This window comes from Empidonax traillii, unplaced genomic scaffold (assembly GCF_003031625.1).
Source record: "Empidonax traillii isolate 1590-97213 ecotype Southwest subspecies unplaced genomic scaffold, ASM303162v1 scaffold471:size1368335, whole genome shotgun sequence".
NCBI classification, from domain to species: Eukaryota; Metazoa; Chordata; class Aves; order Passeriformes; family Tyrannidae; genus Empidonax; species Empidonax traillii.
This window is the reverse complement of record NW_020955664.1, coordinates 82,456-109,639: the sequence shown is the minus strand read 5'-3', so window position 1 is coordinate 109,639 and position 27,184 is coordinate 82,456. Positions and strand designations below refer to the sequence as shown.

General features: G+C 43.4%; 1 protein-coding gene and 1 long non-coding RNA gene across 3 annotated transcripts; one reads left to right on the top strand and one right to left on the bottom strand.

Annotated features, from left to right (window-relative positions):
- Nucleotides 1-4,951: 4,951 nt before the first annotated feature.
- Nucleotides 4,952-13,115, bottom strand: PRSS23 (serine protease 23). 2 transcript variants are annotated; one of them, XM_027895826.1, is made up of 2 exons: nt 13,022-13,115; nt 4,952-8,121 (listed from the first exon to the last, which is right to left on the bottom strand). In XM_027895826.1, the coding sequence occupies exon 2, from the start codon at nt 8,106-8,108 to the stop codon at nt 6,990-6,992; it is 1,119 nt and encodes a 372-aa protein (XP_027751627.1). In that variant the 5' UTR covers nt 8,109-8,121; nt 13,022-13,115; the 3' UTR covers nt 4,952-6,989. The 2 variants fall into 2 exon arrangements, with proteins under 2 accessions (XP_027751627.1, XP_027751628.1); XM_027895827.1 differs by lacking the exon at nt 13,022-13,115 and adding an exon at nt 10,116-10,282.
- Nucleotides 13,116-16,060: 2,945 nt separating this feature from the next.
- LOC114063512 lies at nt 16,061-26,654 on the top strand. The gene is made up of 3 exons (XR_003572568.1): nt 16,061-16,661; nt 25,834-25,927; nt 26,543-26,654. It is a non-coding gene; the product is annotated as an uncharacterized LOC114063512 (long non-coding RNA).
- Nucleotides 26,655-27,184: the final 530 nt, after the last annotated feature.

Below are 27,184 nucleotides of genomic sequence, written 5' to 3'. Positions count from 1 at the left end.
GGTACCTGTTTGTAATAAGTTATTTAAGTGGTACCACAGACTGAACACCTCTCAGCTTCTTTCAAGTTTTTCTCTCAGTTTTTATCAATCTTCCCATTAGATAAGTACTTCCCACAGGAGGCAGGTGGCAGGTATTGAGTGGTTCATCCTTAAAGGTGAGAGGGTGGCAATCCCTCTCCTCCTCATCTGTTTCCAGAGATATCTCTGGGCGTGGGGAGGGGACCTGTTAAGCAAAGCTGCCCTCCTTCCACCCGTAGAGCTCAATCAATCTAGCTCTTTACCTCAGGGAAATGACTTTCCAGAGTTTTTTGCACATCTGGTGTGTTCCCAGCATGAAGGGTTGCTTTTCTGCCACCCACACACTCTGGAAAAGTCTTTCCTGCCCTTTCATTGCCCACAATGATCCCTCAGAAGGGCTGGCTGGAGAGAAGTGCTCCCACACGAATGGTGACATTTAAGCCATGTGGCAAATCCCTTGGCGCACCAGTCCTGCTCCCACCCAACACAATAGCAGCCTTGGTGGGTGCAGGATGAAGCCCAGTGTGACATTTTCTTCCACCCCACGCTTCTTTGCTGAGTGAAGCTTTTGTGAGACAGTGGAGGCCAGAAAACCCCTGTGGCTCCACCTGTTTCTGTAAGCTCTGGTCCCACGGTCGGCTGACCTTTTGCTGCAGTGGTGAGAACCTCCTCACATCCTCCTTGGCCCACCAACAATGAAACAAGTCCCCGTGTCCTCCATTCAGAGCAGACAAACTTGTAATTAATTCAGGAAAAACAAGACTTTTAGACAAGAGAATTTTGTTAAATGTTGTTGATAAGATATAAGGTCATCTTCCAAGCATGGGACATAATCCTCATTTCCATGGGGACCAGAACACAGGAGGAAAAATTAACTGAAGCAGGGAATGATTGGAAATTCATTAGAGAAAGAGTGTTTTCTATGAATGGCAATTAATAGAAACCAAACCTTTGTTGAAACATCCTGATTTCAAAAGCATTTTTATCAGAAAGGATTCTTTGACCTAGGCGGAAATTTTTGGTCAAAGCAAGTGTGACCTCCCTGTCCCAGAATGACCAGAACAGCCAAACAGCAGGAAAGCACAAACTTACCAGTTGAACAGGTTTTCTTGAGTGCACCTTATCCCTTCATTTTTAAGGATCTCCATTCTTCTTCATCACAGGAAACTTTATTTTCCAAGGATGGGCAGGAACAGAAAAAGGATAAACTGGGAAAACAGCTAAAGGGAACTGTTTTCTAACTAGCTCAGGTTCAAACTCATCTAAAACACCCCACTTAAATGTACCCCTTTCTGTATGATGACAAATATATCATCATAAAATCATACAATAGTTTGGGTTGGAAAGAACCTAAAAATCATCTAGTTCCAAACCCCCAGCCATGAGCAGGAACACCTTCCACTAGATCAGCTTGCTCAGAGCCCCATCCAACCTGGCCTTCAACACTTCCAGGGATGGGGCATCCATAATTTCTCTGGGCAACCTGTTCCAGTGCCTCACCACCTTCACAGTAAAGAATACTTTCTTAATATCCAATCTAAACCAAATCTCTTTTCATTTGAAGCCGTTCCCACTTGTCCTATCCCTACATGTTCTTGTAGTCTCTCTCCACCTTTCTTGTAGACTCCCTTCAGGTACTAGAAGGCCACAGTAATGCCACCCAAAACCCTTCTCTTTTCCAGGATGAACAATCCCAATTTTTCTTGCCCTTCCTCAACTTCAGCTCAGAAACCAGACTTTACTTTAGATGAACCTTGACCAAACTTTTGCAAATGTGAACATTTTTCTGGTCTTCTGATGTGTCAAAGCAGTAAACACATCTGGCTTCAAAGGCAAAGGGATGCAAAAAACTAATCTAAATCATCATTAAATTAACTTTTTAATGTATGCAACCTCTGGAAAATCATCAAATCTAGGATAATGTAGCATAGAACGGTTAGAGGAAGCTGTTCAGGATAAGCAGAAACAAAATATTATACTTTTCTACTTATTACTCCTATTTATTACTGCTGTCACTCCTGTATGAACTAACAACCTCCATAATCCCAATCAAAAGTCTTGAACACTCTACTGTTGGATTTGGTCCTCACCAAATCAGCATGAATTTCCAAAACTGAAATGACTGCAATCAAGCAAACGTCAGTTAACATGTATCAGATATTTTCATTACATATGCTATTTAAATGGAGTATTTTATTTCATGATTATTTGCTTGGTGAGCTAATAGAAGTGTTTAACTTCTTGTAGATCTCTGCTGATGCATACGTATCTTTTAAAATGGAATTTATCGTAAAAAACAAAACAAAACCAAACCAAACATTGTCCATTAAGTTTAAAGATGAACATACACCATCTGCCCTTGAGCCACAAGTATTTAATTACTATTAGAGATCTTCAGATAAAAAAAGCAGCATAAGCCTGCTTCATGGCTCAACCTATGCCCATTTAGTTAAAAATCAATCCACACCAAAAGCACCACCGATAATTTTATCGTGGGAATAATCAAGTGTTGATAATAGTGTCTGGAGCATGTTAAGATGTTTCTCCTCCCCTGTATAATCATTTACCTATAAAAGCGCACACCACCTTTGCCAGCAGGCACAAAGCACGTGCAGCCTCACAGTCACCATGTGAGACAGGGAAAAACATCTTCTGGGAGGAAAAGATCACCTGATCTTATTTCACTGTCACTCTTCTCTTGTGTACTTATTAGACAAGCGACGGTCTAAACTTCTCCTCTGTGTTGCACACTGGCTTCAGAGTTGGCATTGGGAGAGATACTCATTTGGAGAGACTTAATTTACTTCACCTCTTGAAGTTTTTCTTCTGTACCTAGTAGAACAAGGAATGGAAACAAACGCTATTATTTATAAAAGCCCTAAACACATGCACATCCACACGTGTCCATATATACACAGCAACCAATCCAGTAGGAATCCTGCTCCTCTGACACAAATCACATTGCCCTTCTCTGCTGCTTTTCTCTGTCCACGCTTCCTTTTTACTCCTGGAAAGCAGAGAACATTTTACCCAACACACTTTACCCACTCATTGAAAGCTTCTCTTCTCAAGGCCTGTACATATTGCCTTGGCACGCTACCAAAGCCCGCTAACAAATGGCAGATTAAGTGGAAACACAGAAAAGAATTTCAAGCATGTGTTCTACTTGCTTGGGGTTCAGCGTGCAACTTTAAGATGAGGGCTCCTGTCTAAACAGGCAGGCCTGGGAATTCAGTTGCAAAACAATTACAGATGCAAGGCAAACATCTTTCCTCTGAGAAAGAAACTTGATGATATTCTGCAGCCTTCAGTAGGTTAAGTTCACTGTGCGCTGGGGAAGAGCTCGGCGGGGTCTGTGTTTTCTCGAGACCTCAGTTTCCATTTCCAGCACTGTTCTCCAATGAAGTAAAATTCTTCCTATGTCAGCCTCTTACAGACGCAGGAGCAGATTTTAATCCTTTCCATTCACGGCCAAAACAGCCCCTCAATATCCATCTACTGCCTAGCCTTCAGATACAAGAATAATGAGGCATTTCACTCAGTTCTGCAGGTCATTGGCAGTCACCAGTTGGACACTGAAATTTCAAGTGAGATGTCTGTACATAATTTAGCTACTTGTGTTTCCTTGATGAGCATCATTTTGACTGCGTGGCTCTCTTTCTCACAGATTGAAATTCTGGTTTTAAAGGTGCCCTCTTTGCAGCATGAAAGCAACTATTCTCAGGATGCGATTCCCAAACCTGCCTAGCAAGGCCCACTTGGAATGAATACACTGGCAAAATTACCACCAACTCCAGCAGGCAGAGGTGAAACTATGCTGAACTTCAGCACAATTCTGCCTACATTATCTGAGATTTCCTTTTCTTTCCAAAACAATATGGAATGTTTGCGCAGGGTGTACGATGGAAAGGGACTCTCCCACTCCTGATTACACTAAACTTCCTGCATATTTAAAAAAAAAAAAAAACAAAAAAAAACAAAAACAAACAAACAAAAAAAACTCAAAAACCCCAAAAACCACCTTACTCCCATTACTCTAGAGGAAATGGCCTCAATTTGTGCCATGGGAGGTTTAGATCAGATATGAAGAAAAATTTCTCCACAGAATGGGTCGTCAAGCACTGGAACAGAGTGCCCAGGGAAGCAGGGGAGTTGCCATTCCTGGAGGTTTTTAAAAGACATGTAGATGTGACACTTAGGAACAAGGCTTAGTGGTCAATCAGACAATGTTTAAAGTTGGCCTTGATGATCTTTAAGATCTTTTCCAAGGTAATTGGTTCTGTGATTCTATGAAAAGTTCTCAGCCTACACTCCAAGAGAGTAGTTGAGAACACAGAATCAGTGGGTGGGAAATATGTCCAATAAATCAGGACTGATGTTCTCAAGCCCAAATGATGTAGTGTGCACACCCAGATGTCAGGAAAGTTGTATGGGTATCAATTTCAAAATGAAAAAAATTTCTTCATACAGCTTTTCTCTAAAAACTGTGGGGCTCACTGTTAGCCTCAGAGGAACTTTTTTCATACTGCATCAACTAAAAGAAGATGGACCGATCTCACTTATGACCTTATACTGACTGGGTCAAATTCCTCCAGAGTTTATTTACCCTAAAGTTCATAAAAACAATGTGGCTTTTTAGTCTAATAGGTTATTTTCAGCTCTAACTAATCAGAGCTCATGACTGGCTCTGAATCTGCAACCGCTAAGATTGATTATTACCATCCAAAGGCACAAAGTAATTAAGCCTACCAAAAAACAAAACAAAAAAACGCCACCAAAACAAAAATCCCTAACAGATGGGAGCAAAAGAAAATCGAAGGAAAAATAAACAGCACGGAGGATTTTAATGAATCTGTATCTGTCTTTACAGGTAAGTCACTGAAATGATATTGAAAGTGCAACCCAGTATAGTACAAATACAAGAATGTCTTCATTGAAGTTCCATAACTTTTCTTTATTCACTGTGATACATTCAAACAAAAGTGCTCCAGATAACAGCCATAGAATAAAGGAAATTAAAATAAAAAGGCAGAAAAAGACCATCAGATACATATGGTGATTATTCATATTTCAAAGCATTAGTTAACTGCTTGTATCTGAGTGCACCAAAAGCCCACGAGGGTCCATGTTTTTTATGCTGCTTCTATAAAAATAATAATCATAGGCAGCTCTAGCAAAAATGTTTTTCAGAACTAGAGCCAAAGCCACCACAAAGATAAAGCACCATCAGGCATATGTTTACAAATGCCACATTAATTAGTAGAGTGTAAAAAAGGCTTTGCTGAATTAACGTCTTCCTTATATTTGTATAGCATAGGGAAGCTCTGCTTAGATTCTTTCCTTCCCAGCTTTGCCATTTCACAGCAAGGACTTGCATTTGCCCCACAACACTAAGCACCACAGGCAACTTGATAAGCTTCAGGAGGCACATGAGAGATGGGTAAAAGGGAAACTGGAACGGGAGCCAGTGTCTATCCTCCTATTTAAAAAAATAATATTGGCATGAAGGCATGTACTTAACCAGGTTACTGCAACACAGTGGCACAATCCACCAGAGAAACACTGTTTATTATAGACCACGTTGACTTCCCAATGCTGTTTGCTGAGCTGCGGTATTTGGCTGCACAGATTTTACCTATTACAGACAGTTCTTGTTTTAAACTTTAATTCTGCTACAGCAAAAATGTAAGTCACTGCTATCTATAAGAGACAGCAGAGGATCACTTCACAGCAAACTAAGGCTGCATCCTACAACGTGGCTCTGTTCCAGCTGCAGATTGACTGAACTGTGCATTTGCCAAGAATTATTTGTAACTTAACAGTTTGATGGGGAGGAGGATTCCTACCCCAAACAACACAAGAAACGTAAATCAAGATGCCGTACAAATTACGTGTCAAAGGGATATGGCTGAGAGACACTTCTAAATCTAGGGTCCCCCACCTGGTGTATTATTAGGTAAAACAGCAAGGATCTTCAACAAATGGGGAAAACTCAGTAGGACCCTTGTCCTGCTCTCTCCTTTACATGCTCTGCAGACAGCAGTTCAGATGGCCAGCAAGACCGAAGATAGGCTTCCCCTCTGAAAATCTGAGCTGCTGACATGAGATTTTCCTTTAAAGATCTAAGTAGGTCATAAACAGAAAAGCTTCTGTCCCCACACGCTTTCTATAATAGCATATTCATAGGGATCCTCCTAGGTGTAAGGCTATGCCCCAGCTCCTATAGATTTAATCCCATGTGCAATTTGTGTTTCCCAAAGCAGGACGCAATGGCACTGTTCATATGACCAACATCATCTTCACAGTCAAATCTTTGCAACATCAAGGTCTGTTTGCTCAAAAACCATTTTTCTTAACTGTGTTACTAATATAGTCTCAAATTACTCAGACCAAAAGGAAGTTAGAAGTGTTATGTGGTTATTTACCCTTCACGCTATTTGTGTGGCATTCATCTCGCCCTTTTCACACTCCCTTTTCTCAAGCAGGAACACAAAGCTTTAATGTTTGGGTTGCAAACACCATTAAATGCCCCTCTTCAGCCCCCAACAGCATAGAAATATTTTCTTTTAAAAGTTCAGATCAAAGCATTTCTACTAATCCTAGGATTTATTAAAACAAACATTGTAGGCATGAGATAGTCAACAGTGTCCCTTTTACAAGATTCTTTGGAGACGGTTCTGTTTTCATACTGTTTACTGATCCGCCCCTAATTAATCTTCAGTTGCTCAGCTGCAAATTCAACAAGTCCACCTGCTCCTTCCCCACCCAGCAGACGTCTTTTCTCCCCAGTTTCAAGCTGTAATGATAGCACCACACAGTCCCTGTCCTAAGAACAAGGTGGCTGGCTTGAAAAGCTACATATCACCTCCCAATGTTACATGATCACATCACACACATTTGCAGCACAAAGTCTTTCCTCAGATGAGCAATTAAAACCAGTCATTAAGTGCTTTCAAGGAGTCTCATTGTCTTTATCCTTCCCTGCAGTCAAGGTAGTTGCCTTTGATCCAGTAACAGATCTGTGCGTATTTGAGGGGTGTGATGCGAACAGCTACATTGAAATCCTGTGGGGTGCCATTCATGTCCACCCACTGATGGCCTGAAAATATACCAATAATTTTACGCTCCCACTTGTGATTCTGCCTCTTCCACATCCTCACATACACCCCAGAGCCACTTGCACCCGGTTGGGCATCGCACTGCTGGTACAACAGGTCGTATGTTTCATCTTTGACATCACAGAAACGGTAAACCAGGTTTCCCGGACGATCATTGTCATAGCCAGAGAAGTGAATCCTCCCTCCAGGCAAGTGTCTGGCCGGTGGGCTCACACCTATCTTCATAAACTTTCTTTTATGTGGCTTCTTCAGCTCCAGCAGGGCATAGTCATAATCCATGCCAATGTCATTGGCATTGCCTTTGATCCATCCTTTGGGGACATGCGTCCGTTTCACACGAATCCACTGGAATTTCATTTTCTCAGGCATTGCTGAGTTGGTGATATTGGCCCCTTTGCTGCCATCTTTATGTTTGGGCTTTAGGAACCCCACCCGCAGTTTCTGAGCGCCTTTGACGTAACTCTTGCCATCATGGATGCAATGAGCTGCAGTAAGAACATGCTTTTCGGCCACCAGAGTCCCCGTGCAACCTGTAGACAGCTTCACCGATGTGGAGAACGGGTAATTCAACAAGAAGTCTTTCCCAAAAATGCTAAACCTGCTGTCATAGCCATAGATCTGCCTCTTAGTTCGAGATTTGCCTTGAGACCCATCAGCGCTGTTGCTCAGAATATATATGCCCACTTCAGTCTCAGTGAGGCTACCATTAGCATACAACGTTTCATAGGACAGGTAGTGCTTCACTTCTTCATAAGTTGGCAGCGGAGAACTTTTGTGGCACGCTGGGCCACAGGGAGACACCACTTCCAGTCTGGCTTCAGCATCAAACTGTGGTTTGTCCAAGTTCAAGGTAGACTGCGGCAGGATAACAGGAACTCTGTAAGACGGCCAAGTTGGCTTCCAGTGAGAACTGGAGGGCATCACATCTTTAGCAGCACACAAAAGGAGGATTAAAGTGGACAAGCCTGCCATTCTGAATGCCCGTCTGTGGAAAGTAAAAGGAAGTACAGTTATTCACCCAAACATATTGGAAGATTAACCTACCTTGCTAAGTAATGGCTTGCTAACCGAGAACAAATATAATAAGGGTCAAGTGATTTGAATGGAGTTAACTTACATTAAGTAGCTCAGATTTCTCAGTGTTAAACTAATGCCTTAACCTGTACCTTGAAACAAGTGTCCCAGGTTAACACTGAAATACAGGGCATTTAACCCTGTGAGCCACCAACTCTCAGCTGACATGAGGGGAAGTTACAGTATTTGTCTTCACTGGTGTAAAGAAAATTCAGACTCCATGCAAATCCCTGCACTCAGAAACCAGAGCTCCTGCAAAGAGTAACTGAGTCTGCCCTACGCTAGATTAGAGCATTCTCTGAAAGCTCCCCCCTACTCTCTGACTCTGCTGAAAGAGGTCCTAAAATCTCTTCGCACCATTTGCTGTCTCAGTCAGAGGCATCAAGCTAATGGCAGGGACAGGTGGGTGGACAAAGAAGGTGACCTGACAAGGGCTGGGTTGCAGAACACGACCACATGGGAGACTCGCTTCCCGTTGCAACTCACACCAGAGGAAGGTTTCTGCTCCATGTAGCATTCACTCTCCCCTAGGCTGACATGAGAAAGGGTGATTCAATTACACAGGGGCAGCTAATGAAGGAAGATTACAATTCCTGAGGGAATTTTCAGTTAACATACTGGCTTATTGCTTTATAAACTCAATTAATTAGAAATGCAAACCAACCCCCTCTGAGCACAGGGAGGCAAACAGGACTGTAAATGTGTTTATGAACCGCAGGCAGAGCGCCTCAGACTGCAGAGAACAGCGTGCACCAGTACCGTGTCAAGAAAATGTGTAACGTTAGTTTATTTGAAAATTAGCCATACAGCTGAATCGCTGCAGGAGGCATTGTGCCCTGGGCAAGAAGGCAGGCAGGATCTCCCTCACACAAAGATTATTCAAACAAAACTTCACAATTATGTTGAGCTTACACATATTTTAAACCCTGCTGAGGTTACACTGATCACAACTGCAGGATCATTCCTGAAATGCCTCAAATGAGTAAACCAAAGCAAATCATGCAGGAAATAACCACAGCTATCTAAGAATAAAAAAGAAAAATCCTTCTCTCCAATGCTTTTTGTAGGAAAAAAAACTTTGGAAGCTACAGACTGCTGAAAGTCCAAAGGTGTCCAACTCAAATACTGGGCCTAGAACCTTAGAATTTTGGTAGCATCCTCTTTGGGAATAGAGGCTATCATTAAAGCACACAACGTTCAAAATACAAATTGATTCATGTAGGATATTAAAATATTTTCATTCCCAAAAACATATCCAGGTGAACAGAGCTGATGTTACCGATACCCACAGAGGCAGGTACTGACTCTTCCAGAAGTGATCACACCTTTTGTTGGCAACTTTTTCATTAACAAACAGGACAATTTTAAAGGAACATATTTTCTTCTAGGTTAAGCTTTATAGAATGTGTTGCATTACACCTAAGAGGCGAGTCATGATGGAAAATACAAGCCATTTTAAACATGAACCAGAACTGAGTAATTTTGGATGTCCCAAAATTAGAAAATACTTGGTATTCAAGGAAAACCACCAGCTCCTCTGACAGCAAAGATGTATACTTGATGTGGCTGCATTTTGCAAGTTATGAAATGAGAGAGTTTGACATTGGTATAAGGATCGCACAGGGAACACCTGCTCTATTACCAAATATGCTTGTATAGCAGTGATTGGGAAGACATAGAAAAAGAAGGTAACAGGGACAAACGATAGCACTTCATCCCCACAACAATATACACTGGCATAAGTCAACTGTTAACTGTCCTACTTGTGTCAGTAAGGGCTGCATGCAGCAATGTTTACTGGATTCATAGTTAGAAGCTGAGACCGGGCTGAACCACAGTTATGCTGTGCATCAGGTACCCATTCCCGTCATTAAGAGCACATATTTCTAAGCAGTTTGCTCTCACCTGCTTCATATTAAAGTTATTCCCACAAATCACATTTGAAGCTTTCCCAATATAGATGGAATCTCTCTAAACTGCACCACTTATGCCATTTCTTGGGTCTAAACCCCATTCATGCTAACTGAGCCAATGCTGGCTTTCGGCTGGTTTATTTAGCTGGCAAGGGAAAATTAGAAACATCTTGTCAGTCATTAACTGCACAAGCAGCAAGATTCCCTCGTGCCCGTCACCACAGTGACCTGATAAAGAGACTGTGTGCCCAAAAGCTTCTCTGCTTCCTTCAGGATTATCCTCTGGGCCGAGAAGAGAGACTACCTCTCCCTGCAACCTGCCCTCCCTTATCTCCCCACTATCACCACCACAGCAATGCCAGCACTGGAAAGGCAGATTTAGACAGCAGAGGGCAGCCGCCCTATGAAGAGAACAAGACAGGAGCTGGCACTCGAGTTGGTTCCCCCAAAAGGCTTCAGAAGATGGTATTTGTGTCTGTGCTGTGGTGTGCAAAGCGGTACTTACTCCACTTTATGTCTCTGGGCAAACCTTCCCACACCTCTCCCCTGCTGCTTCTGTGCTATAATCACATTGCAGCTATATGGGATAAAAAAGCCTTTACATCAGTTACAGGACTTTTAAAATGTTATTAAAACCTAACAATAAAATAGACTTGTGGGTTTACACCTGAATACAGAAGCTAAACAGTGCTCACGAACCAAGGCATTTACCAAAACTTTAATAATTATATCTCATCTGGAGACGTAATAACTAGTACTAAATCAGCTCTGGACAGCAATAAATAAATATGTCTTACTTACAACAAAATGCAACTTAGTTCAAAGCACCTCTTTCTGTGTAGATTCTTTCTCTTTAAAAAACAATAAAGCAGAAAAATGAAGGAATTGAAAAAGCAGTCTATAATTAAAGAGTGACCTTCCAGTAAGGTTCTTCTTTCCTTTTTACTTTCTCTTTTCCTTTTTGTTTAAAACAAAACCAAAAAGCTGCAAAGAAAGCTAAGGTTAAAACTCTCTATGTTCATCTACTTACTTGTGGGTGACCCTAAAAGGTGTTCTCAAATCAAACAAACTGGTAAGAAGAGACTTCGCTGCACAGCTATCACAGAGCAATACTGAATGAGTTACGATGTGCTGCCCTACTGTAGTACTGCTCTTCTGTTTCTATTTAAACTGTGTCATAAACTCAATCCACCCTTTGACTCAGTACAAAGCCCTGCTCTGACATCCAGCCTAGGAACCCCCTAGAAGCGGTTTGTACATAATCACACTCGCTAATGGCATTAAAATTGTTTAGAGAATGGAAACAGTGACAGCTACCCCAGGGCTCCCCACGCCACTAAAATACTTTACAGACACATTTTCCTGCTTACTGTGGGCACTCATGCCCCGAGATGGATGTTGGTGAAAGAAAACTGCCTTGTTCAGGATGGACATGCATCATTTTCTAATAAGCAAGTAATTTTTCTGCAAGAGTTCACTACTTCAGGGGTGGCTCTTGTAATAGATGGTTAAATAACAATAAATCTTGAGTAATCCAGTATGAAAGCCTGTGAACCAAACAGTCTCCATTACATTTTGAAATGAAGAAAGTTTTTCCACTGTGCTAGAAGCCAGAATGATTAACATAGCAAAAAAATGAAGAAAGGAAACCAAGACAGCAAGAGAGAAAAACCTGCCTCAAACCAAATTATAAAAGAGAACTAAATCACTGTCAGTGCTGTGCCAAAATACCTCTTCTGCTTTTCTTGGTCACAGAACTTGTTAAAACATAGCAAAAATAATTGAGTTGTACCGAAGGAAGCCTTACTGCCTTCTAACATCTCTATTAACCTGCCTGCAATGCTGAGAGGTGTGTGAGGGTTATACTGCCTTACCTGCTTGACTGAGGGCTGTAGGATCAGATCTCTAGGAAAACGTGAAACGGACTTTGCTAGTGGAAGGCCAAGGGTGTGTCTATTAACAAATACATCGGGCACAGCAGGTATTTTGACAAGTGTGTCAGTGACATGGACACACAGTGGAAAGGGAGAATTGTACATGTTTCTCAGTCCAATTCCTATAGAATAATCTGACTGCCTCCTTTCACCCTCCTTTCTTTCTTCTCCCTCTTTTCTTGCATGTCAAGCAGCTTTGGTTTCACGGTACCAGAGCGAACTGCGTTACAGGCGGACAGTGACGGTCAGTTAGAACAACGGGATAAGCTGCGGGAAGGACCTGCATCCCCAGGACTACCAAACCACCCGAGTGACGGGGCAGCCGCGCAAGCGGAATCCTGGCGGGATCTCACCGAACCCTCGGCTCCCGCTTGGGTCAGGAGGCGAACAACTGCCCCAAGCTCCAGCAACCACTTCACTGAAGAGCTCGTGTCGTGTATTCCTTTAAAAAAAGCCGCCCCAAAATACTAATGTTCTCAGTCACGGCGCGATGAATCGAAGTAGAGTACCGCAGCAGGGCACTACTCCTGACGCCTCCCAAGCGTGAAACGCAGCAAAGGAGAATTTTTTACCAGCTGTTCAGTCACTCGCCGTCCTTTCAGAGTTGGTACCCGGCAGCGGCGCCGGCGGACCCGCCGCGGGGACCGGCGTGGAGAGCCGCGTTCTCCCTTTTGTGGCCGCAGCCGCCGGGGAGGCGGCGCCGGGTGCGCTCCGGTGGATGCGAGCGGGGTTAAACATTAAGCCCCGCGGGGAGGGAGGGCTCGCCGCGGCCGGGACAGCGGCTCCCGCCGCCCGGTCCCCGCACCGCCGTGTGCCCCCGGACCTGCGCCCGCCGGCAGGTGAGGGGCCGGCCGGGGCACGGTGGGGCGAGAGCAGCGCTCGCCATCCTCCCCACCGCCCCTTTGTCCCCCGGGGCGACCCGCACCCCGCGGCGCCCTCCCGGCCGTGGGGACCCGCTACCTACCAGCTCCCCGAGGCGGCGGCGGCGTCTCCGGGAGCGGCTCAGGCAGGTGGCGGGGCCGGTGCCGGTCCCATCCCTCCCGCCGCCTCCGCGGGGCTCGGGGGCGCCTCCCCTCCCTCCCGCCGGGCGCCGGCCCTCGGCGGCGCGCTCCGAGCGGGGCGGGGCGGGGCGGAGCGGCGCCTCCCGCAGGTGGATCCTGCCGCTGGGTCCCGCCGATCCGTGTTCCCTGCGCTCCGCTCCGCAGCGCTCCCGGCGGTGCCGCCGCCGCCGCCCCTGCTCGCCCGCGGCCTCGGGGCCCCCGCCGCACCGCACCGCACCGCACTGTGCCGCACCGCCCCTCCCCGGCTGGGCCGGCCCCGGCCCTCCGCGCAGCTTCCCCCGCGGGCCGCCGCCCCGGGGCACCCTGTGGGGCGTCACCGGCCTTTCTGTTATTTTACTGCTGTTTTCGTGTATTTCTGGAAATAAACCATATTTTTTTCCCCCCTTATTCCATGTTTTCATTCGCCGTGCCCTGGCACTGCGGGCTGCTCAGGGGCTGCCGTACCCTCACCCCGCTTCGGGGGTGCGGCGGTGGCACCTCTGCGGCCCCGACGGCGCCAGGCTCTTTGTCCCCAGTGTCCGGGTCCCCAAGCCCCTTCTCGGAGGGTCCCCAGGAGTGGTGTGAGCCCCCTGGGTCCCTCCTGCCGTCACAGGGTATCAGCTCCGGGAGCTCTGCGGTCAGTCACCCACGTCGCCTTATCAGGCAGATATTTGAGTTTAATTGTCAAACACATTCTTTGCATGGGTTTTAATTACTCATCCTTCTTGAATTCTTATAATGACATCTGGCAAGAAAAGAGGAAACCAGAGCCAAGAAGGCAAAAATCCTGCAATGTTTTAACTCCACAAGACAAATCCACAAAAAGTTTTGCCAAAATTCCCAGCTGATCACCATTACCCCAGAAAGGAAATATAAATTTCACAGAACTCAATTCATTGGCAGCCTTCTATTGACCTCTTCACCCTGCTGCTGCCCTTATAAAGGATGAGAAGGGCCTGAAGTACTGCAAAACCTCTGCCTCACCCATGAACCCTCTGTGAGAAGCTGAAACATGACAAGAGCTTACATTCTCAGACATTATTTTTCTAATTTGCATTTTCTTGGGCCTAGTACCAGCTCCTGTCTGGGTCTGCAGATTTAACCAAATGACTAGAAAAAGCATGTGCTACCAAAATCATAACTACTCAGACAAGTCTTTCTCAACTGTGAATGACCAGAGAAGAACTGCAGTGTGAGGCAGAGGCCCCGGATGTAGAGGTCAAGCTTCTCCAGCAGAAACACAGTTATAGAGAATACAACTGGGATTGAGGAAGGGCTGGTAAAACCGGTGCAGGTACTCTTGGCCCATGAGGGAATGACCATGCATCAGTGAGAAAGATGTCTGGAGTACCAGCAAGCAGCTGAGAAGTCAGGCTCTGGCTACAGTACCATACTAAACACAGATCCCTTCCTGCTCTGGACTCTCTGTCTAGTCACCTCCCAGCTAGATGCGCAGGCACTGCTCAGAAACTTTGCCCTGTACACACACATCTGTTGTTTTGTATGTATGGAGGAGTTGGCCCACGCCCCTTAGGGGTGAAAGTGTGGGATTTGGATAGAGTGGAACTCAAGGGTGTGGCAGTGGTCCAGGGGGGTTCTTAACTTTCTGTGGACATGCAGCCTCTCGTGTCACAGCTACCATATGTGCTCCAAGGCCTTCCCAGCTTTCACAGGTCTTCCTGATTGTAGTAGGTCATCACACCAAATGAGGCCTTTTGATCACTTTTCTGACAAGGTACAGATTGCCTAGCAGTCACTTCTAGATAACTGCAAACCCTCTGCTGAACAATTCTCTATATGTCCCTTTTCTTCTTTATCTCAAATGTATCCGCCTTCCTGGCTCACACTGTTGCTTCCAAGAATCTCAAAGGGAAGAAGGAATGAATTTTAGCATGATTGTTTCCTACTGTATATATTTCCCCCAATTTTTTATTTACAGCAACTATGAATAAATTCTGACTGACTAAGGAACGACTGTTTGATCTCCAGAGGCAAATTCAAGTAGACACAATCCTAGAAGATATGATGCTGATAGAAGTGTTTGCAGCAGTCAGGGGAGCAGAGATACAAGATACTGCTAAGATATATATAGTGAGATTCACCTCACTTGACTGTGGGGGTTTGGGATGCCCTGGCCTATCCATGATACAGTACAGGACTACAAACCTTCCCCACTTGGAGCAGCAGCTGGAAGGCAGTGCTGGAAAACATGAAGGCACCTCATCCAAAAAAAGTGTCTGTGTAAATGTCCACAGTTAGAGACCTTCCACCGGTCTTCTCATAGTTTTCTGGAGTGTCTTTCATCCTGTGACTGACTGCTGTCTCTGTATTTCTCATTAGGGGAAAGGACAATCTTTTTGTGTTATGTTTATACAGCACCTGCTACCTGGTTGTTGTACAGCACCTGTATTCCCCTTACACAGATTATAACTCTTCAAGGCTGGGTTGGACTGGGCTTTGTGCAGCCTAGTCCAGTGGAAGGTGTCCTTGCCCATGGCAGAAGGGTTGGAACTGAAAGGTCTTTGAGGTCCCCCTCAACCCAAGCCATTCTATGATTATGTGATTCTATGAAGTGTGTCTCTATGTACAACACAGATTGATGAATAGGAACCACAAGGCTTGGTGTCTACAGGACCCCTCCTGAGAATGAAAAATTAAAGGAAGTGTTGGGCAAAATTTTTTTCACAACAAAAGGAGTGGAGAAGAATGTTCAGTGTGAAATTTAGTTATGAGACATTTGGTTGCCATAAAAACTTCTGGGTTTTGTTATGTTTTGGGCATCCATTAAACCATAAGCTCAGAAAAGGCAGTTTGACAGTTCATCTGGCCTGTCTTCATGTCTGCCTTAAGAAAAAACAAACCACTGTCCAGTTCTATACAGCAGCTATAGACAAAATCTGATGTTTTAATTTTCTAATTGAAAACAGGGGAAAAAATAGTAATATATAGAGGGGGTGTTTCCCCCCTTGTGTGAATAATTATTAAGAAACAAGAGCTCTGGTAAAATTGGGCTGCACAAGATTTTTTTAAAAGAAAGTGAGGTCCGAGATCTGAATGTTACTGTGAGCCATTGTTGAGGCAAAGAGCAGTAAGTGGCAATGTACATAAGGGTGAAGAGGTATTAGCTGTACTATATTGTCAAGTGATAACACACAGGCTGACTTTTCAGCACCTTGTGAGTAAGCTGAAAATGAAACAGTCTACAGGTGGGAGCCTTAATGAATGGCACTGTCAGGAGATAATTTCTCATGGTTGAAGAAATCTTTTATTCTGCAGGGAAGTGAAGTAACCTGGCATTATGGGCCTGTGCCAGATTCCGCTGCAGACAATGGAGCGATTTCAGAGGCCACTGAGTCTGGAAGGAAGAATGACAACCCACAGTTGGCTCAAATGAGTCCCCCCCATTGCTCACTGCTGATGCAATGCAGCAGAAAAGTCCTTGGAGTTCCCCACTGCAATGACAGCTCTCCAGCTGGCTCCCTCTACTTGCCCTGCGACACAGACCCCTGCTCAACGAAGCTGTTTCCCAAAGTGCTTTTGAACTGCAGGAGAAAGAAGTTAAAGGTGGAAACACTCTCTATCTCTTTGAAAAAAGGGTTTTTTTGAAGGCAAGGATGATGCAGACTGGGACTTTGGAGAAGCAAGTCCTGTCTTCATCCCTGCCCCTACTTCAGTTCAGGACTTCAGAGAGGCTCTGCCACTGCGGTTCCCAAATCTGCGCACCAAGTGTGAGAGCATGTCCAAACCTCAACGCAGTGTTATGATGATAGTTACAGTTGTGACTCTCCCATGACTAAATGCTCTGCTGACAGGAAGGGGGAGGGCAGACATTTGCCCCAGATGTGCAGCACCATAAGATGATACCACTCAGAGAGAAGGAACTCTCTTTCTCAGGTTCTCCCAGATTGTGGATGCAAGGGTGGTGGATGTGGCACTTATTCCTAGTTCCCAGCAGCAAGAGGCTTTTACTGTCAACCTCTTAAAGGAAGCACGCGAGTACTGAGAATCTGAGTTGTTTGATTTATGAAAAAGATTGCCAAGTGGTAAAACTGACGGCTGAATGTATACAATGTCCTTCCTGTGTTGGCAAAAATTTTGTCATCAGGAAGTGTGACACAATGGAGCAGTGTGGAGGACTCTATCCTAGGAGATGATTCCTCTGCCCGAATAAAGACAAGTAAAAGCCAGTCATGACCACTCTAGGTTCCTTTTACAGATCTTTAGGGGCTTTCTCAGAGGGTGACTTATTACATCCTAAGATGGGATATAAGTTAGGCAGGAGAATTGTTCCGCAAAAGCACTCATTTCCTTCTGCTGTCTATTAGAAAAGGTTAAGTCTAACTTTCTGATGTCTACAGTTACATGAAATGAACCCCACTCAATGTGTCCATCATCTTCCTAGGTGAATAGGGATACTTGAGCATCTAGTTGCAATTCTCTCAAACAGGAGAAGGTTTTCTACTGCACGCTTCCACCTGTAGACTTAACTGCAAATAAAGAGCTTTGCTTCAGGCAACTCAAGCTTTACAGAAAGTTTCTAAAACTACTGGAAAACTAAACTACTACTGTATGGGAAACACAAGATTTAACATTGGACTGAAAATACAATACGTTTAGTAATAGTTTTGTGGTAGTTGGTTCCCAGCTCTCTCCCCCCCTCCCTACCACTATCACCTCCCCCCACTCTGCATTTTCTATTTAAAGGCTTAATGGGATTATCTGTTAGACATGGCATAGGACTCTCTAAATAAATTGAGTATAGTATGTAGAAAGTTTTGATCAAACTATGAGGTGCATAGAAGGAGAAAAAGATTAATATTTTGAATTCAGCTTGGTTCAAAATTTCAAGCTATATATATTATATATGCTCTAAACTATATAGATCTTGGGAGTTCCTACTATTCATATTACTGAAAACATTTCTGATGAGTGATATTTAAACTAACAGTGCTCCTTTAATTTCATAATAGTGAAAAACTTGTTGAGATAAAACAGGCATCTGGATTTGCTCCAGCAAGACTGAGATTCTTGTAAGACACTGCATCTTCACCATTTGGATAAACAGCATATCAAAACAGTGAAGTAATTCCAAAATAACACCTTAAAAATAAAACATCCACTGCAACTGCATTCCCTGAGAACTTCGGGAGTTTCCTGAAAAAGGGAATTTTCAGTGTTATGCAAAACTGGCTTGAATTCATCGCTACTGTTTTTGTTTCCATGCCAGCCTGTGTCTGCTGGGTGTAGATTCTGCTGTAAGTTTCACTGCTCTGTCTGGCGGTTTTGAATCCATCCTATACTTATCTAGGAATAGTGAGCTTCATAACTGCTGTATGTGACCCTGAAGTTCCTACATACTTATGAGGTCACTGAGGATATTAGCATATGTCTTTTCAGCACCCATTGGACATCATACCTCATGCCCATCTTGTTTAAAGAGAATCCTGTATTCAAGGCACACAGTAAAAGAGAAGGTTGTCCCCCCCAGTGAGAGCCCACCCTGAAGAGCAGATGAATTTGGCACAGCACTTGGTAAAACCTCTCATGACCTGCCTGTCAGCCTCTGCAATGATCTTGCTTGGCTAATGCTGGGCAGGGCCTTTCCTAGTCCCCTTGTACATCCAGAATTTGTGGCATTTCTAATGAGATGATGTTTGGGCTCAGACTAAGGTTGATGCCTGGTCATCTTGCACCAGCATGAAGGCACCCTGAAGTTTAATAGTGTGACTTGTGAGTGAGGGACCACATAAAACTTCAGGCTATGTTCTAGCTATGGTCCATCTGCGCAGACAGAACCTGTGCAGTTAAAACCTCCCTGAGGGAGAGAATAGTTGAAGGTGCTGTTCTTGGCAAGATCATCCTGCAGTGGATGTAGGCCCTGTGGGAACTTCAAAAGCGGGTCTATCTCCCCATCTTAAGGAGGCAAAGAAAAAGGGAAACCAGTCAGGAACTGGGACTATTTTATTGAGTGGTTCTGTCTGAATTTCTTGGTCAAGTAAGCCTTTGCTGGTAGAATTTCTTTGAGTCCACATAACCCCCTGTGAATCAGTATTTCTAAGGGGAATGAAGGTGGAGGGCCGTGGTGCACAGGAGGGCTGTTTAACCGTCACAGCCAGCACATGGAACCATCTGATAGGAGCCTCTGGTCTGAAATGCAAAGAGGAGTCATAAGAGAACCAGGAGAGGTCAGTTATGATTAGCTTGGGAACACGTAAGCAAGATTAACCTTGGCTAATTTTAGCCATCTAAAAATGGTGCCAGTAGCCTAAGGAAGGCCATCCTTAAGTAGAGGAGAGAAGGCATCTCCAGAGGGCAATCCAGCCCACCCATGTTAGATGCTGATGTTATTATGGAAGGAACTGCAGTCTGGAATTATTTTCTCTTGGGCATCAATAGAGGCAGCCTAGACAGCTCATGTGGAGAGGACATTTGGCTCTTAGACGGCAATGTACCAGTCAGAGTTAAGTATTCCTCACCAGAGAATTGCTCTTGGGTGACTCTTGTTCTCATCTTGTCCATATGAGCTTCGGTTGCTTTCCAAATCTGGTGTATCCAACTATGAAAACAGCGATGTTTCTTCTCCCAAATAGGCAACGTGTTTCACTAACCTATGATTCCCATATGACAGATGACATCTTTCATCTGCAAGCTACTAATTGCAATGTTATGCCTCTTAGCTGTGACTGCAGCTGCAGGACTGCACTTAGTTCTGGCTACCTAGCTGCATATTTGACAAAGACAAATTGGAGGTAAATTAGAAAAAAAATATATTAAAGGTGAATAAAGAAAACTTGCATAGTTCATCACAGGATGAATCTAACAGTCTGCACTTGAGGTTTAGAACATGTAGGATCCTAATGAGGAATTATTTCAAATGGCACTAAAAAATATAATGACGAGTTTAATGCGGTGAGATTAGAAAAAGACATATTTGGGCTAAATGTCACCAGAAAAACTTTTGACTGTGCCAACTGGTTGTGAAATAGTATCTCAGGATGTTTCCACCCGCCCTTCCCCCTAAGATATATAAACTGTGTGAGGCAAAACATTAGGAAGGGGAAACTATCCTGAATATCACGTAGCAGTTTAGGTAATCCAATAGATCTTTCCCTGCACTAATTGCTACAATCTACAGTTCAAAGCCTAGAAGATAAGGAAAGCTTGTATTTGATGACATGTCTTGCAGAGACATGCCCCATAAGGAACATTTATAGCAAGTCTGGATTTCTTATAACTTACTTGTGACACCGTGTGCCTTTGAGTGTATTTAGAATTTAATATAACTTTCTAATCCTCATTGACCTAAGACAAGCAAGGTGTAGGTATCTGCCTGCATTTATCAAAAGACTAAGATAGTAGGTCTCAGAGGTATCCTGTATAATTCCATGGCAACATTCCCTGGCCACCTTGGTAGAAGAAGACTTCCTGGGACAGGAAAGGAGTGAGCAGTGCACCCAACCCAGGCATCCACACAGCTAATCCTTGAATGGTAGTTCAGCTGCTCTCAGAAGCAGATGTACTTACACTGCCCTCATCCTAGTTTATTAGTAGGAAGACCCCATATAACTACTGATTGGAGTTGTGGACCTAAGCCACGAGGAAAGGCCCTGTCCAGAATTACCTTAGGTTCTGCAAAATACTTTGGTGTTTCACTTGATAGGCAAGTTACCCACACAAAGAGGGTTTTATAGCTGGAAGGAAGCACTGTGATCCAGCCTGACATCCTGCACTACCCATGGAGTTCTCTGCCCCTGGTCACTAGTCTTGTTTGACCTATAAAGCCATTTTAAAGAACAGTCAGCCTTGAACTAAAAATTACCAGAGCGTAGGTATATGTTACAGCCTTTGGTTCATCACTGTCTAGTTATTTCTATTTATACTTCAGCTGTTTAGCAAGATATCTTATGGTCAAAGGCCTTAAAAGTCCAAGTGTACGGTATCAGTATATATACTATATATATAATATATCAATACTGTTATTTTAAAACTTGGGCTTTCATCAAAAGCAATATTATTCTTTGACAAAATCTGTTTCCATAAATCTTCATTATACTACTCTGATCCTTTGTGAAGTATATTGCCAGTGTGATTATGTGAACTGAGACTGGAGTCAAATAGAAAAGCCCACATCTATCTGGGTGGTTCCATATATCCTACTCAAATACTCATATCACTTTCACTTTCTTCCAGACCTGTACAGTTTTCCTTCTGTTTTAGGATTAATTGAAAATTGACAGTAATGGTCAAGAGATCTTCTTGAAAAGTTTCTGTAAACTCCTGATTTTAAAATGTCTAATTTTAGAAGGAGCTGTAAGCAATTATATTTAACTCTTGAAACTATACCTTTGTTAATTGGCAAGGCAAATACATATTTTTTTGTGTTGATTTTCAGTCTAGGAAACTGTTGTAGGAAATTTTTAGACAGTCCTACTGTTACTATGGGAAATCCGGAATAGATCATTCAGCCTAAGGCACTTTCTCTATACAGTGCAGAGAGATGTTTCAAGTAGATACTTATCCTGTGGTTCAAAAACATTTGAGATCAATGGTTTCCCTTACCAGTGACAGAAAGAGCCAGTGCCATTTTTGACATACAGTTTCTGCTATTTTGAGGTCACTACTTGCTGGTTTAGTTATAGCAAGTGATTTAAACTGTCTGGTCAAAGAAATCCTTCTACTAAATTTGGTAATATCAGTTAGGTCAAAATGATGTTTAATAATGACCAGGAAAATTCTTTTTGCTTATTTTCCAGGCTGAGTATTAGCTTAAGGGAAATAAGTTATTTTCTTCCTTGCAAGTCTCTTGGTTGCCTTGCTCATTCCTTTCATGATGTTTTAAAATTGAGCTAATGAGTGTGCTTTTGCTTTACATTTTCACTCTCTTTTTCCATCAGCTTAATGCCTCAGCCTGATCCCAGAGAAGTCTATATGTCTTTCTCTTGATTTGGAGCCTCTATAACTGTAAATTTCCCTGGGGAAAGTAGGCCAATATTTCTCAAAGGTTAAACTTCAATTTACCTTGCTCTGACGTAGATTCTGCCTAGCACTCTACCAGTTCTTTCAGATCACCCGAATATTCTTGTTAGTGGCTCCCTGCTGAGATCTCTGTTCTCAGCAGTACATGGGATGACTTGTCCTTAGTATTCATTTAGAGCATCAGTAGTCGTTAAATCTGTTTAGAGAACCATAGAGTACTTGAGGTTGCCTCTGGAAGCCTGCTAGTCCAGCCTCCTCAAAGCAGGACCAAGTCCAAAACTGAGCCTTAGAGTCCCCTTTTAAGCCCCTCTCTTGCAGAATATCCAACAAGTACCCACCATCCACAATCTAACCATCCACTGCCTTTGAACAGGTTGTGACTTCTTTACAGAAACATGTACAGCCTCATAGGTTGAGACTTCCACAGTGGTCTTGCCATACCTTCTGTTCTTTTCTAAACATCTTGTGGATATATGGCTGAAGGTAACAATTAATAACACGTTTAGAGGTTGTGTGCAAAAACGGTTCTTGCACATAATAGTGCAAGCTTGATTCTGCTCTCAAAGACAAGTGAAAAACAAACAGAAAAACAAAGAGAATCACAGGATGGTTTGGGTTGGAAGGGACCCTAAAGATCATTTAGTTCCAACTTCCCTGCCATGAGCAGGGACACCTTCCACTAGGCCAGGTTGCTCAGGGCCCCTTCCAACCTGGGCTTGAACACTTTGAGGGATGAGGCATCCACAACTTGTCTGGGAAACCTGTTCAAGTGACTCACCACCTTCACAGTAAATAGTTTCTTCCTAATATCTAATCTAAACCTAATCACTTTCACTTTGAAGCCATTCCCCCTTGTCCTATCATTACTACTATGCCCTTGTAGACAGTCCCTCTCCAGCTTTCTTGCAGGCTCCTTAAGGTACTACAAGGCTGCAATAAGGTCACCCTTCACTTCTCCAGGCTAAACAACCACAACTTCTCTTTGCTTTCCCCTCATAGGAGAGGTGTTCCTTCCCTCTAATCATCTTTGTGGCTCTCGAACAAATCTATGTCTTTCTTGTGCTGGGGCCCCCAGAGCTGGCTGCAGAACTCCAGGTGGTGTCCCACAAGAGCAGAGTGGAGGGGCAGAATCGCCTGCCTTAACCTGCTCGTCACGCTGCTTCTGATGCAGCCCAGGATACAATTGACTTTCCAGGCAGCGAGAGCGCATTGCTGGCTCATGTCCAGCCTGACATGAAAACAAGCAACTGTTTTTTCTCACTTTCTTCAACGTCTCAAAAAATATTTTCCTGCAGTTTTTCATATGTTGTTTACCATATTTTTCTTCCTTTATTTACCTTTCAAAGCTGACTTGGAATATCTGTGGCATACAGCAGGGTAATTTCCTGAGAGCTTAAGTTCTTTACTCACACTGAAGAGGTGGGTTGGATAAAGTGAAACGGGGTGAAATGTAAGAGTTTGTGATGTACAGGAAAGTGACTTAGATAATACTGTGCATCTTTTGCTGTATCAGTCTAAAAGTATAAAGTGTGTGGATTATAATAAACATGATATCCTGATACAAAAGGTACAATCTCTATGTGTGCCTCAAAGTACACTAATTTACCGATTTGGAGACATACCATTAATGTATTTGGAAATAAATACTTCACAAGCACTTGTTAAATATCTCCTGCATTGCCAGCATGAAGGAATAAGGATACAATTCTCCATTGTACTGCAACAGCCATGATTGTAAATGGAAAGGCAGCTTTAAAATAACAGATTCTTATTATGTTTTATTAAAAGCCAGCTGTTTGCTTCCAGCAATGAACACAGAAGGGTCTGTGACAGCAACACTCCAAGTTATACTTTGTCTAAGTGTGCACTGCTTATAGTATTGGTGCTGGTAGCTGATGACCTGTTCCATTATATGATTTTCAAACAAACTCTCTTTTACCCTTGCTATAAAGCTAAGTACAATTTTTTTTTCCCAAAGTTCTTAGTAAATAATCGCCAAATGTCCATTTACATAAATGGAAGGGAGCAGAAATTCCTAACTGAGGCTGTGGGGCTGGACAAACTATTGCAAATGTTAAATATTTGATTGGAGAAAAGCCAAATTTTGAATGTCATGGAGAGTGGCCAATGCCAGGCATCCAATTCTTCTACAGGACCTGAACATTGGAGCTGAAGCTAATTGTTTACCCAGTCTGTCTGCCCGGGCAAACAAGCTCCTCGAAGCTCATTGCTGTGAGTCTGCTCGGATCGCCATTCCTCAGCCTTTATGTACTTATTAGGCTTACAATAAAGAATGGCACCGAAGCAAGCGCAGACATTAACAAAGAGAGGGAAATGCCAGGCCTGGCAGTGTGTCGTGAATGCTCCTATTCTGAATGTGAATGCGGAGTTTCTGTTGTGAGGGCAGGCGAGTAGCAGAAAGAGAGTGAGATGAAGTTGAAACCCCTGTACTGAATTTGTTGGGGAAAGCTGACAGCTGACTGAGCCCTGATTAGGAGTCGATGACCTGATCCTGCAGCAATATTCTCATTGAAATAAATGGGAACTCTGCCTGATTAAGAGCAGTATTGTATTGTATCGCTACATGCATTATTAGTACTTCTCTGGAATCCATAAGTCCTAACTCCATTTGGAACAGCACTGTGCTATACATTATAAAAATGAAAAATAAAAGCCACTTTCTTACCCTATTTTGCATTCCAGAGGTGAAAAAATGGTCTATTTGTCTAAGTTTGCACACTGTGTTTCTGTCACAACCTGGAATGAAGCAAGCATCCCAGAACCCCCTTCCAGTAGTTAATATTAGTCTAATTTGATTGGGTTTCTCAGCTACATCCCCAACCTTATGACTTAACTAATTTTTAAATTTCAGGCTCTTTCATGTTCCGTATTCCTCAGAGTAGTTTCAGGAGACTGACAGAGATTCCACAATACAACCCCATGTGTCATTCAGTGAAGGACAAGACTTTTAATTTGTCTCTAATATGCTTGAGAAGAGAACAATAAATTTGTGGAACTGATTTCTTTCCTCTGGGAAATGTTTGAGGAACAGAAAGCAAAAGAAATGTGGAGCTGGAAAACAGCAGCTTTTGAGGTTAAAATGTTTTACTTTTAGAAGTTATCTGAGGAGCTGTTTGTTTCTTCATGGTGGTTAATTAATGTCATAGTTTGACAGAGATAATGGAGTGTGGGAATTAAAGAGAGACTCTCAGTTTAGGAAAAAACTTCTGTGATTTCCCTTGGAGGTCACTGGTGTGCTGCAGCATCAGACCTCTTGTGCACCAGTACCCTGCTCTTTTAGCCTGTGTCAGTGTCCATGTGGAGGCAAGCAGACCCTTGGGTGTTCCTCGCTTGCTCAGTCTCTGGCCTTTCTGCTGAGATAACTGATAAAAATGTCCAAAAGTGCTGCTGTTGGAAGATGAATTTAGATTAAAAGCCTGTGTCTCCAAATTGCCAGCTGGCGGTAACTCTGATTGCTGCTGCCTCGGTCCTGATTTGAATGCCTGACAAAAGGGGAATGCTCCATGTGCCATTGTCTGGCTCAGTCATAATGCTCCTCTGACTCTTTTCTAACCCACTGAGCAAGACTTTAAAGTGGGTTTGTCTGTGGATGTAGATGAAATCACAGACGAGACAGGGCCCTGGGAAGGCTCTTATGCTCCTCAGAGGCAGAGGACATCCTGGGAAGTTGATGAACACTAATACACTGCCTGGGAAACAAATCGGAGGAACTGCAGGTCTGTGCATACCGCCTCTTCAGGAAATACAGAGAAGATGGGGAGAAGGCTGGGCTCAGTGTCAAGGAGAGCTCTAATGGGCAGGATGACTAGATACCACCAGAAGTCCTTTACAAAGTAAATTTCTCTACAATTCTCCATGATGCATTTCCCTCGGAGGGTTATCCTTCAGCCTCACAAATCCCTCATCAGGAACCCAGCCTACATTGTCCATTTTCCTTTGTCACAGTTTATTCCCCTTGCATTCTGCTAGAAAAAAATTTTCCCTCTTGGTCACTTGCCAAAATTAATGATAAAACTGGAATTATGAAGACACTGCCAGGAAGACAAGTTCATGACACACTTTTCGGAAAAATCACTTGTGTCTGCGAATATCAGCCAGTATTTAGTTCTCAGTTTGGTAGCCTCATATTCAGTTCCTGCTTTCTGGAGGAAAACAGGGCAACTTAGGAAACTGTGATTGATTAAATGCTAAGAGTGGAAGCAGGACAGGTTTTCTGCACTAGAAGTAGGCATTTCAGTACTTTGAAGTATTAGAAGCCCAAAAGTCTGTTAAAGTACAGTTCCAACAAGAATTTAAAGCTGTAGGTTTCATGAAGGGGTGGGCTGGGATAGAAGGTATGAAGAGAGAGGGGTGGGATAAAAATAAGGAGTTGTACTGACACCTCCAAGTTGCTTTACTCTTAATTGGACTTTCTTTCAAATGCATGTTGACATTTTTTTCTTCCCCAGTCCTTCATGTCTCCCTCTGGCCTTTCTTCCTCAGCCCTGGAGCATTCAGAAGAGAGAGCTTTTGCCTGTGCTGCCAAGAAGTCCATAATCATTTCCATGCCCAGCTGCAGGTGGTATCATTCTCCACTCTTACAGCAAACAGTAACCTGGAATAAAAATTCACTTTGAAAGCTGCTTTGCAAGCAATTATTTGAAGGGATACTACAATCAGAGCCATAGCATAAAGAAATGCCTAGTGAAATTTTGAAAGCTTATATTTAAGCTTTTTCTTAAAGTGTTTCAGAAACTACCCTGACCAATCACTTTGCATATTCAATTATATTAATTTACAGCAAATGAAAACTTAGGTCCAGGGATAGAAGCAGTTAATTGTTTTATTAGACTTTGGTTTCAATGCAATGGATAGGAAGTACATAGTTCCATGCCTGACTTCTTTGAGTAGCTCCTGGAGCCTTTTATTATTTGGGTGATGGGCTTGCTAAACCCTGTCTCAAATAGCCCTCTGGGAGTTAGAATACTGGAGAAGGAGGTATTTGCCACTTTAATTCTGCACTTATATTTTCCAGGGATTTCCAAGGTGCTTTAGGTCTTAATTGGGAATGACTGAAAAGCCTTTTTCACTCAGTGATTACTCTGTGGTAA

What these genes read in the sequence shown, in the direction of transcription:
- PRSS23 (XM_027895826.1), bottom strand. Translation starts at nt 8,108, where the DNA reads ATGGCAGGCTTGTCCACTTTAATCCTCCTTTTGTGTGCTGCTAAAGAT.